Source organism: Argopecten irradians, chromosome 8, assembly GCF_041381155.1.
Source record: "Argopecten irradians isolate NY chromosome 8, Ai_NY, whole genome shotgun sequence".
NCBI lineage: Eukaryota > Metazoa > Mollusca > Bivalvia > Pectinida > Pectinidae > Argopecten > Argopecten irradians.
The window spans coordinates 15,272,945-15,286,025 of record NC_091141.1 but is presented as its reverse complement, the minus strand read 5'-3'; the positions used below and the strand labels follow the sequence as shown (position 1 = coordinate 15,286,025).

The window sequence follows — 13,081 nt, the reverse complement described above, 5'->3', positions numbered from 1 at the left end:
ACGATGTTTTGTTTTTCATATAAAATTTCTGCCTTATATGCACGCGTGTTTGAGTGACAGCGTGAAATTACGATGATACGTATTTCCTGTCGTTAAGGATATTAAAAACGTCTGTTTTCACTGTCTTATCAGATGTAAGGTACTTAGTGAATTGTTTACTGTTAAAAAGCATGTCACTGCGATACCTGTCACTATTAAAGGAAGAGAAGACAGCAATACACGTCTATCTAACATATAAAAGCAAACAATACTCGTGTTATGTTTACTTCTTAGATTTGTCTGATGATGGGGACTAGAGATTTATAACTTAGCTTTTGTTACATATAAAATTCCAATAGCCAAATCAATGTATATACGTTTTCGGTTTTTGTTTACATTATACCATATGTGGTGGTTTATTTCACAAATGATTTTCAGATTGCAGGGAAGCGATATTTTTGCTCTATCCGGTTGTTACATTGTTTTTGGCTAGAGAGAATAGAATAGAATAAGACACTGGACATGTCATTGGAAATGTTTAATTTTTAAAGACTGGGAAAGAAAATGTAATAAATGTTAGTGTGACACATCGTGTGTTTTAATATACGCTACTGTAGTCGGTCATTTATAATAAGCAAGATTTCAATAACCGACATGTTATATACATTACAACGCGTCATAAAACAAAACCTGAAATATATTAGCTAATAAATATTCAATATGTTCCATGACTGCCATTTCAATTGTAACGCTTGCAATGGTGGAAATTTTCGTCATTTCGTAACGAAGATTATTTTATGAAACAGACAGTATACATTTATAATATAATGCCTTAGTATATAAATATCCAGAAAATAAAGGTTCAATCCAAACCAATGTTGAGATAAAAATAAGTCGCTTTTATGTAGCTATAATACACTTAATGTATATATAGAGGTTACACAATGAGTGGTTGTTGAATATTGAATTTATTCCACACGAGTGAGTCATTTTTTTAAAAGTTATAAAAGGCACGAGCTTTAGTTCGGTCAAAGTTCACCGTGTCAGCCAATCAGACTGCGTACAGAGTTTATACCACGTGTGGTATAAACAAAATGTTAATCAACAGCTGCAGTGTTTATTCAATGTACTGAGAGTTGAATAACACCGCCTATTGTGGTAGAAAAGAAATTACCTGTTCTGATGTTCATTCGATCTATTATTCAATATCGGTAATGTGTATGATGATCGAAGTATAATACCCCTATATTGTTATTTTAATATAGTTATTTTATCCCTCCATTTCCATGCAATAACAACATTATAAAAATGAAAATTGCCAACAGCCAAAGAACGTCAACACTCACGTTGTACAATGCGGCATACGTTTTCCAATTGATATAATGATGATGTTTTCTCTAAACTATCTAGGAGTCGTGCCTTTCATCGAGGAATGATTAGTCATTAAAACACGTTTCATTGTCAACAAGATATCATGTATCAGTGAAATATCTTATTTGCCTTTATCCCTAAATGTCAATATTTTATCATGAACATAAGATCAACAAAACAAACAAAAATACAAATGACAAATCAAAAACATATAGGTTCAACATACAAACATTTTAAGAATCTGCAGAGTCAACACAGATATGGAACAGAGAATACAGAGTAGACACAATTAACTTTCCATTCATGTCTCTCTAAGTAACATAAGCAATCCAGTCAGAATAACCAGACGAAGCCTTGGAAAGAAATTATGTTTTTCCTATTAAAACGTATTGGCCTAGATCGTGGACAGTTAGACTTAGATCCAAACAGGGTCAAATCTTATCAAGGTTATAGAACTTGTATGAAACATTATTTTAGTTTTTAGTTTGCTTGACAGTTTATTTACACTTAATTTAAGGACGTTCAATGCGCACGTGTGATGAGTAAGTCTGTATATTTCGAGACAGCATTATGGTAAAATCTGATGCCAATATCACGAAAACCATGGGGAATAAAACCGACATCAAACGTCTCGTTAACTTATATTATATGAAGTAAAACCATTTTATATAAACATAAATATATATATTTTTTTTATAAATGTATGTAAGACATAGATAATGATAATATAAGATAGTCACCAATCTTTGACACGATAGTCACTCTGACACCTTTGAGGGATGTAAGATTTTAAATCTCCTTAGACTTGTCCTTCTTCCCCCTTAGAAGATCGTCAGAAATGTACCTATAGTGTACAGGAAAGCCGGAAAAGGCACCGGACTATGGCTATTACCTTGCAATATCATCACATGTGGTTCAAACTAACGCTTCAAAGAAGGCTTATAGCCACCGCGGATCCAGTGTCACCATTGCATGAAAACACAAAAGGCGACTAAATTTGGTATTTTATCGTTTCTCTTCATCCTAATTGACTTATTTCTCCCAACTTGTAGTCCTATGTGTAGGTCTATAAAACAATTTTTTACACACATAACGTTAAATGCTATCAAGATGCTAAGCATTATCAACCAACCAGCACTATTATGTAGTGTATAAAACCTTAAATTGTGGTTATAAAAATCAACCTGCACAGTGCATTCGTACTGGCTTCATGTTTGTATTTCATGTGTGTATGGACCTATTCTACTGTTGGCTTTGATTGACAGGCGTGCTACCTATCCCATCGTGTGACTAATTATGATTATAATTGTTTATCAATGATGACATCAGAGTTAGCGGACTGTGTGTGGTAATATACTGTTGGACGGTTAATGCAGTTCCTCCGTTCATGTGAAACTTACGCTGATTCCAATAAATCACAATTAAAAATGCCAGAAGATGTATGTCGTGGTGAGTCAATTACTTCTACTTGGGAGATTTGAGACAAAGGTGAGGACAATAACAAATATCGGCATATCTCTGCTATCTTGGTATATCTTATGTCTGACACTAGGACTACATTCAATATAGACCTGTCATTCTGATTTATGATCCGTAAAATATGGTACGTGGATTTAATCATGAAAATGGCACGTGATATTAACTTTTATGTATTTCATGGGAAGAAATATCTCTTCATATATGAGAAACAACAGGCGAATTGTCAGTTTTCACACTGACGTTCTTGACACCGAAGAATAGAATTTGTCATCATACAACGACATAGAAAACCCATGGGAAAGACTCTCCGGAACGTTTTTATATCGTTGTGTGTGCTGACAGGACTTATTATCCTACAAAACAACTTCCAAATAGACATTAGTTGGAACAGGATGAAAGTAATAGAATGTATCGATTGTAATAAATTCGAAGATAAACCTATCATAGAACCACCGGAAGTATGTAGTAGAATTGGTGGCAACACATCTTCCGGTCTGGCAGAGTTACTCATCCTAATTATGAGTTCAGCGAACGATAGGAACTCAAGGGAGGCAATCAGAGAGACATGGGGTGGAGAAACAGACCAAAAATCTGGTAACTTCCGAATAGTGTTTGTGATCGGCAAGATGAAGTCGACAGACATAGTTCGAGAGGCTTCGGATCAAAGAGATATTCTCCAAGTTAACGTACCAGATACAAGGAAGGCCATCACTGAGAAAGTAGTACATTCCTTACGTTGGTTTGTACGGCGGTGTCCTGGTGTGAAATATGTGATGAAAACAAATGTTGATGTGTTCATAAGTGTGCCGTATATAGTTCGAATCCTTAGAAAATACGATATAGAAAACACCTTAGCTGGTCATTGCAACTATCAAAGTGAAATTTCCGACCGAAGTAAAAGGTATTCGGATCTTAAGAGCTCACAATATCCGCCATATTGTACAGGATCGGGATATGTAATTAGTCGCAGGACAGCGGTGAAATTCGTGGACGTGTTTGGGGATACGCCTTACATTCCTTTAGATGATGTTTATATAGGATTCTGTGCGTACAAAACTAACGTCGACATTCTCGACATACCGAGGGCCCATGTAGAGTATGACGGTTATGACGCTTTCCAGTACTGTCAATGTGTCGGAACGGTTCGAAATATCGATGCTGGACGACAAAGGGAAATTTATGTTAAACAACTAATTGACTGTAGACAAAGATGGTCCCGTGGTGTAGAGGACCTTCACGCGTGCTTCGTTGACTACAAGGACGTGCTGATACCTGTAACAATCATGGTATTATCTACATTTTTGATTTTTCTATTTCTCATTCTTCGAAGACGAATTAATGTCCAAACATGAACCGTTTTTATGCCGTTTTTACTGATAACATTGTCGAAGAATTTGTCCAATCGGCGATGATCAAAACGTTTATTGGTAAGGAGCTATCTGGCGAATATCATCTGGACATTTCCAAAACAATGATGAAAGTACATCCTATTGATAGCCATTCACACATCTGTCATTTCGAATAATATACGACACCAAATAAAGTTATGATAAATCGTTGTAATGGTCACCATGATACCATCAAACATTATCCACATACTGAATGTCGATATTATTACATGATTGCAAATAATTAATTGTGTTATAATTCAATATTTCTTACACTGTATCTGATTGAATTGACTCAAACAAATGTATGGTGAAATGATTTTAAAAGAATCCTTCAATTCATTTGGAATTCAACTGGTTAATCTTGGATTATAAGGATTACAAAGATATTTATATTATGGAAATGTAACACAAACATCATCGTGTTCTGTTATCATATAACATTCGGTGGTTAAATTAGGGTACACTCAGATTTATGTGTTATATCTCCATAACATAAAAATCGATTCAAATTAATCCTTAAATGATAATCACTGATTATACTTAAAGAAGTATCTTCAGACAAATTAAAGTGTAGTAGATATCGATATTTGGAATGCACTTCGAAGTTTTTTTATCAACGAAAAAAAATAAGTTGGGTATCCTTTAGTGGAAATCGACGGCTCTTTACTACTACCTCAATCCCAGTATCTGTAGGTATATATGTAAAGAGGCAACAACCTGCACTGTTTTCACTAGTCATTGATCTTCATCATGTGAGTTATGACGTGTTCAGTTGTAATGTGATTTTTTGATTTGTTTGTCACTACCGAGGATTAGGTTACTGACCTTCATTCATATGTAGTGAATACCATACCTTAATATTCGCACCGTTTCTTAATCTTCTTCCTGTTGTGTAGCAGATGAAAACGGTACATGGATTAAAATTACTTATGTTAATAAGATTGAAATATAATTGATCGTAATCTCATTTCCATACTCTTAATATACTAGTGACATGTTTCATAACCGACACATGTAAATGACAATGTTTAAAGAAAATCGATCGACACATGTACAGACCGCGGACAATTGCACTTGGACATCACATAATTTTATATTTCATGCATTTTTACTTCTCCTTTTTTAAATTTTCTGATATATGTGAAAGTGTATAATTCCTGATTTTTATCCATAACCAATATCTTTATGAATGAAAAAGCTAGATGATTTGTGGAATTTTGCAGCTATCTCTCAGTTGCATATGTTATTAGAATGCTTTTTCATATATATGTCGATGAAAAGGATCGGGATCTTCTACCCGAGGGTCACAAATTGTGTGGCATTTTTCACAGCTTCTTTGTTATGTTACAGAATAATCTTGATAAATTTTAATATTATTCTTAATTCCTAAAAAAGAATATCAACTTTTGTAAAATTTATTCCAAATAAAATTAATTATTAATACGACTTAGATTAATAAGGGTTATCTTTACAATTTCAAATAAATATGCATGTAGTTATTATTTTTCATTTTAAAGATAAGAAGGTGTCAACGGCCTGAGTCAATGACGTCATTTTATCTCTAATTTTATATAATTGTAATAAGTAGTTTGATTGTTGTAAACACAGTTCATTCGTACTATATCGCCTATACAAACTGATTGGATCAATATGACTATTCATAAAAGGTAACTGATACAATAGGGCTGTGCCTTGCAATTGATTAATACACATGAACCTAATCTAATCTATTGAAAGATCTTTTTATATCTTTTTATATTCATATGCTGACGTCAGAACCAAGGACATTTTACTAAAATGGCTGTATATTGGTCTGAATATTTTAGATATGATATTATCACTGACAAAAATTGTTCAACTGAAAAGGTGCGAAAAATCAATTTATTGAGGTATTACACTACATTTGGCAGAGGTGTCGGAGTGGTTAGGATGTCCCGCTTACGGTTATGATCTAAGAGATAATGGACGTGTCTGGAATCTCCTAAACCCCTCCCCTTTTCGTACAATAATCTAAGTCTTTAAATACATGATAATATGGTTACAATTATGGAAGATCTTTTTGCGAAAGCAGAAGTTTTGGTTCTAAATTCCATAAAATAAGAGATTTTAATTTTTTTTGGACTCAAACTCAAGTTTGTCCATTTTTTATTGTCAACTGTATGTTAGCTGTAGCTAGATTCTTCATCTCTAAGCGATGTCATTTAAGCATATGCACTGAAGGTTTGCTATTATAAAGCTTATTTATTAAAATACAATTAAGAGCTATACAAAATGCATTTTGGCATAACAGTCACAACTGAACATTGAATTATATACAAAATACTTCATTCTTCAAAACTATCATTGTTTTGTGGGTGCAGTGGGGTTAATGTTGAATATACTTCTGCAATAAATATAAACAAACGCATTGCTTCATCATTATGTGAATGGAGAATGATTTATGCGTTATGCTTTCATTAACCTATTTTTTTCTTTCTTTTTAACATACATATACAGTTATAGACGGTATGTGTGTATTGGTGATATTTCTTTTAAAATATGTATATTCATTGACTCTTGTTTAACTTAAAGTTAATTTTGTAAAACAAAAATTCCCCGACATATTAACACAAGCTCTCCACCTCTGTCTCGTGAGTTCGAATCCGATGTGCGGCAGTTGTCAGGTACTGACCACTTGTCGGTGTTTTTTTTCTCTGGATATTTCGGCTTTCATCTGCCCATACACCTGGCGCGTCCTTAAAAAACCTAGAAGTCTTATCGTTTAGAAGATTTGCATTGAACTAAATGTGTGTGTGTAGTATGTGATAGCACTGTTATCATAATCATCGTGTTAGCATCAACATGTGGAATTCTATCATGTTTTATTATAGTTATACGAGTATATGTGCATACATAGATAACATCTACTGAATGTGTAAAATAAAAATGCACCTTAACAGCACAAAACGAACATTGACATTCAAATGTCAATGGACAATATCGTGTTATAGATCATCACGTCATATATATAGGTACAATTGTCAATGATATTAATAAAATATGAAGAGAAGTCGTGCCAAACACAATAGCCATTAGGAAATTGAAATACAATATACATGGAAATATAACGTATTTTTGATCAGTACTAATATCTCTATTGAATTGGTTTTTCTGTATTTTATAACCTGCTTTGGTAATTTTGATTGCATTTCCCACATATGTATTTCCCTTCATATTAACATGTGTGTAGTGTTTACACTATCATGTAAGGGCGCTGTCCACTTAACTGAATTAGTCTAACTGCCCTGGAAGATATAAGCAATACTAACCAATCTACTGCATGCATTACTGGGGTCGAATGGGTAAGATTCTCCGATATATTACCACGAACCCTCCACTTCTGGGTTGCGAGTTCGAATCCCATGTGGAGCAGTCGCCAGGTACTGAACGCTGATCAATAGTTTTTCTCGAAGTACTCCGGCTTCAATCCACCAACACTTTGACAAATAGCACTCGCACTTCAAACGTTCTTGACAAGTTATCAAAAATATTAAAGACTAGCATATATGTATAAGTAGGATTTAGGTTTTTATTATCACAGAGGCATATATGTATTATAAAAATATGTTAAAAAAACATTATGTTAAAAAAGATAATCAAAATACATCCTTGTCCCACATTTTAAGTAATGATATCTTATACATACCTCTTCTATCAAATATCTTGCATACACGTTGATTTTGTATGATATCGTTTAGGTTTATGTAAACATTAACAAATCTCACATTTGCACATTTAATAATAATAAGTTATATGTAAGATACAAAGCACCTCTAATTACTAATGAGAAAGTGTGGTCTTCATGAGAAAGTGTGGTCTTCATAAGACGTCATTGTATTGAATTGCTCATATAGATTTATAACTTACAGACACACCTATGTTCTAGTTTATTGAAAAGTCATACCACATACACATTTTGTTAGATAACAACTCTTCATGACACTTTCATTAAAAATAGCATACATACATACATAACTTGTCATGGCACTTTCATTGAATATCTTATTTACACATATAAACGTATTTGGAATCATTGAGACGTACGATACTCGTAAACAGAGATGGTACATTTACATAATTATAAAATGTATGGATACAAACGCCATTAGGTGTTTTAAGTGGAACTATTAACAAGTTTCTTACTTTTCAGCCGTCTTCTACATAATACAACAACAATAGTAGCAGATATAAGAAGCGTCGCCAACATTGCTAATACTGTATGTAATACATAATTTGACGTCATAAAAAAGCACGTGATAGGATACCCTGACCAGTGGCGCCATCTTGAGTGACAGAAAGCTTCATGTCTCCGCCAAAGCGAGCGTAGTTTGACAGGCCTATGTACCGAGGCTACACAATGACAATACATGAATTCATCATAATTGAACGACGTTATATGAAACCCTGTAAATGCCATCACTTCAACGTTTGTTTTGTAGGCGCAGAATCCCATGTAGACATCTTCCATGGGGAACATCGGCGTATCTTTAAAAGCACCAGACAACTTGGTAGCCGTAGCTTTGTCCATTAGATAGCCTGTACCGCTACAATATGGCGGATAGCGAGAGCCAGAAAACTCCTTTTCGGAGACTCGCCATTTACTGTTGTTTCTTCTATCAGGCGCTTCATAGGATTGAAAACACCCACCAACTAATTTATTCTTTAAATTATAATTTCGCGCAATATTTAATATAAAAGGCACATTTAAGAACATGTCAGCATCAGTTTTGAAGATATATTTGATATTTGAACACCGTTCCTTGTACCAAAGAATTGCCCTTGTGACCTTGTCTGTCAGTTTTCTGTATGCCTCCAGGACGTCTACTTGTAGAATATCGCCGTGGGTAGAGGATTCTAACGACAATTTAGACGTTTGTCCTTTCCCCACCACAAAGACCACTCTAAAATTACCACTGAGTTGTTCTTGTGTACTGCCCCAGGTTTGTCGGATGATCTGTCTTGATGTATAATCATTGTACTTATTCAGAACGAAGATAAGTAGTTCGGGAGACATTGTGGATGAGGTATGATTCAAAATGCAGTTGTCGATTCTACTCAAATTCTGAACCGAAATGTCACTTTGACAACTGTCACAGACAGGTAAAGTTCGAAGCAGATCTACAGCTTTGACGGCGAATTGAAAATAATACAGAAGAAATATATTACCGGGTATGATCAATGTGAGTAAAACTAATTTAAGAGTTTTCCATCCATTTATCCGAGGTGAATACATAACAGATATCCGATCAAGGCAGCAAACATCCATAACCAAACAGCCTGAAAAAAAGACAAAAGCGAAGTTCAAAACTGTTTGAAATTCAATTTTTATCAAACCTTAAACTGACAATGTTGGTTACATGTTTCAGAATTGTTTCTAAAAACAGTTTATTCTAAATTAACCTCGGTTGAAGAGTTCACCGTGGTTTTTGTTGAAAAGCTCAATAACAAAAGTCGGTGCTTAGAAGTTTGGTTCAATGGAAATCTAGTTACATATAAATCCTATCATTACAATTCCAGACACTATCATCGCATAGTCCTCAAAGTAAGGTGTACATCTATTGTTCGAAAATAGCACGAAAGAATTATAATATATACATTCTCCTTAAACAAATGTATTGACATGTGATAAAAGATTCATGTGAAAATAAAAGATAAAAATGAATTTATTATAGTACATGTGTATGACATATTTGGTTGGAGAATGTTGATAATTGAATAGAAGTACATAAGTAATTGTTAGAGTTAGTCCCCTTTTATCGTTTAATGGATAATGTGACATCGTTGTTAAACTAGCTCTCATTACTGGGATCTCGGTATTATATAAGTTTCTGTTGCATAAATTAAATGACTGCACTGTTAAAGGTGTTAAACTTTATCTGTGTATTATATCAAATATTTCAACCATCATACGAGTTTCAGTTTATATGGGTGTGGACCAGTTCTAGGTCGATGATCATCAATGACATTTCATCCCTTTATCGCACACGTTCACCGCTTGTGTTTCCTATCGTCAACTATAACCCAATTTATTTTTAATGTCATCCCCGACATGATGCTTAACAACGGGGACCGGAAATAATGACTGTCATTCATCAAATGGATATAGCTATTCCACGCCTTTTGGGAACAAAACTAATTTTACAGTTGATATTAATGTAGTAAGAATATCACTGTGACGTTTTGTTTATATTTTACTATATTCTGAGCTTAAATGACCATCATTCTCTAAACCTGCCGAACGATGAAAATAGTATTATCGATATGTGATATTGAACAGTACGAGTGCCTAGATCCACCATACATATGAATACCCAAAGCTGTTATATTTTGGTTGTGACAAACATAGTTTGTTGTTCATTGTGTGAGAAGTACATTTTTCTACTTAAGTATTGAAGGGACTGTACTAATCTTAGCGTCCTTGGAATGCTTTTTGATGACATAATTTCTCTCCCTTAGTCCTTCCTACACGGGTCGGGTCGAAGATTGTGTAAATGAAATCTTGTACCTGACGATAAGGCTTATCTCTGTCTCCATGTGAATGACTTGATTTGTGTTACCCCGTCTGACATTGTAACCTGTTTAGATAAATCTATAAAGCACATGGTAATAAATCGTATAGTGAAATATGTGGTTACCTGATTTACGAAACGCATTAACCAGTTGTTATGATCACAATTTAGCTAAAATGCAAATAATCAATTTGGAATTAATAATTTTACAATTTTTTTACAAAAGAAAATTGGTGATCCTAAAATATGCAAATTCACTTTGATTTTTTATTGTCATACATTATTGACATTAGGGATTGTTTTTCCAACTCAGTGATGCATTCTCCCTTGAAAATAGTCTATTAACAATACTATTAAAACAATGGCACGAACAAAAAATTTAGAGAGATAACAAAATATATCAATATTGTGTTTAAGATTGACAAAACTCCATGTTATTTGCAAAGTTTCTTCCAGAATGCGGATTTGCTTCATCGCATGTTTTGAAATTACTTGTAAGTCAGATCAGAATTCATTAGTTTATTTGAATATATTCGTGGCATACTATTGTCAGTTACAGTAGATATATTCCGTCGTGATAGAATTGCACAACGCACTCCGACGGCTTTAAAGAAATACGTGAAATTAATGCAATATGATATGGTCCTAGTGTGGCAGTAATATGTAACCCCTGGTTACAAGGAGTCCCTAGGGGCCTATATATAGAACTACGCCCGGGTTGCCTCCGGCATATATAATTCAAATGGCATTTGGATAATTGGAATACCAATTATGTCTGTTGAAATTCGAAACTATTTCTATCTTCACTATATATCAGGCTCGGATGTCGTCAAACAAACATCAGTCAAAATCGAGAATTAAGTCAAATGTTTACATATGTTACGTAGGAGTCTCCAATGAAGTCCGTCCTTTTTGTATCGTTTTGAGAAATCGGGCCTTATAAATTTAAATTAAGAGTTGTTTTTATACAAATCTACAGTACATGTCATGTGATACGTATGGTAAGTAGCATGTAACAAAGCAACATGAAAGAAGAGATGTGTTGTTGAAATGAATACGCGTACGGATGAAACACAGATATCAAACATATACATTGTACAATCCTCTATGTATGCATACTAGTAACATTAACAGGTCAAGATGTTTCACTTGTATCCCGGATTACGAAACATCTCTGGAGGACAATATTGTCATGTAGTTAGAAATGCGAAAGGATATCCACCGTAACTACTGACTACATGTTTAATATATTAACGTTTGTTAGTAACAATTACCTTGCGACCTCAGCGTCTTAGTGTGTATGTGTACATCATCACACTCGAGTGTAAACAAACCCACACTGCTGTCTATAGGCCACGGACCTAGCTTTTGCCATCTCGGCTATGGCGTTGGCGAAAACGGGCATCATCGATTTTTGTTCTGAGACATCAAGCTCCCACTCCACAGAGACAGTCACACTATGTTATATAAGCATGTGTGCGAAAAATGTATTGTCCTTTCACAAATCTAAACCACACATGACTTTTATCACGAACCCACATCCTTAGGCATTAATAAAGTAATTACCTTTCCTTCTGCGTTCATCCTTGACCTTCTCCATCCTTACTTTGTTCACGCCGTGGCCCACTACTTAACTAAAACCAAAACAGTATAAATACGTTATGTGAACTTACATCTCCAGTACTCCTCTTATGGAGAAAAACTCGCGTATAATAAACTTATCACCGTTTACATATTCAAATAAACTCCCACGACGTGTTAAATTTAGAACTGGTTTGAGTACATTTGTAGTGTGTATGATATCCAATCAACCTTAAATACCATTGTTGACTTACCCTCCATCTGTCAATGATTTCTGCATCGCCGATTTCTTATACGGTCGTGATCTTGTTTCAACTAAGGCCGACCGTTTATAACAGACAAATTTCTCGATGAATTTTTCCTACATGTGAAGGAAACGTCGAGCATGGTTACATACCATCGACAACACCGGCGACGATCTGTGTCAATAAAATATGTGTAGCGAGGTGACATCCATTGTACAAAAGTTTACAGTGGGTGAGACGGGTTTCCCGTTACGTACAGGCACTGATATGGGTCAAAGATGTAATATCAACAGTATGTCCCGAGTTCTGTAGTATACGAATTACTTCCTTGTCCTGTATGCCTATTTAGGTACATACATCGACACCAGTGCTCCACAAGTTCCCTTAAAATGTCGTCCACAAACGGTCGCCTTTTTTCTTCAAAATATATAAGTCGACTGTATGATTTCATTAATGGCGTGTTTTGTAGTATATGATTTACCTTTAC

At 34.5% G+C, this 13,081-nt stretch overlaps 2 protein-coding genes across 6 annotated transcripts; one reads left to right on the top strand and one right to left on the bottom strand.

The window, feature by feature from the left end:
- Positions 1–2,702: 2,702 nt before the first annotated feature.
- Positions 2,703–4,634, top strand: LOC138329471 (beta-1,3-galactosyltransferase 5-like). Its single transcript, XM_069276496.1, has one exon. It carries the CDS (start codon positions 3,123–3,125, stop codon positions 4,179–4,181), a length of 1,059 nt encoding a protein of 352 aa, XP_069132597.1. The 5' UTR covers positions 2,703–3,122; the 3' UTR covers positions 4,182–4,634.
- Positions 4,635–7,764: 3,130 nt separating this feature from the next.
- LOC138329469 (beta-1,3-galactosyltransferase 5-like) lies at positions 7,765–13,081 on the bottom strand. Of its 5 annotated transcripts, XM_069276494.1 has the most exons (4): positions 12,604–13,080; positions 12,335–12,402; positions 10,765–10,848; positions 7,765–9,536 (listed from the first exon to the last, which is right to left on the bottom strand). In XM_069276494.1, the coding sequence occupies exon 4, from the start codon at positions 9,523–9,525 to the stop codon at positions 8,374–8,376; it is 1,152 nt and encodes a 383-aa protein (XP_069132595.1). In that variant the 5' UTR covers positions 9,526–9,536; positions 10,765–10,848; positions 12,335–12,402; positions 12,604–13,080; the 3' UTR covers positions 7,765–8,373. The 5 variants fall into 5 exon arrangements, with proteins under 5 accessions (XP_069132595.1, XP_069132591.1, XP_069132592.1 ...); XM_069276490.1 differs by lacking the exon at positions 10,765–10,848 and having other exon boundaries at positions 12,335–12,394; positions 12,604–13,081; XM_069276491.1 differs by lacking the exon at positions 10,765–10,848 and having other exon boundaries at positions 12,604–13,079.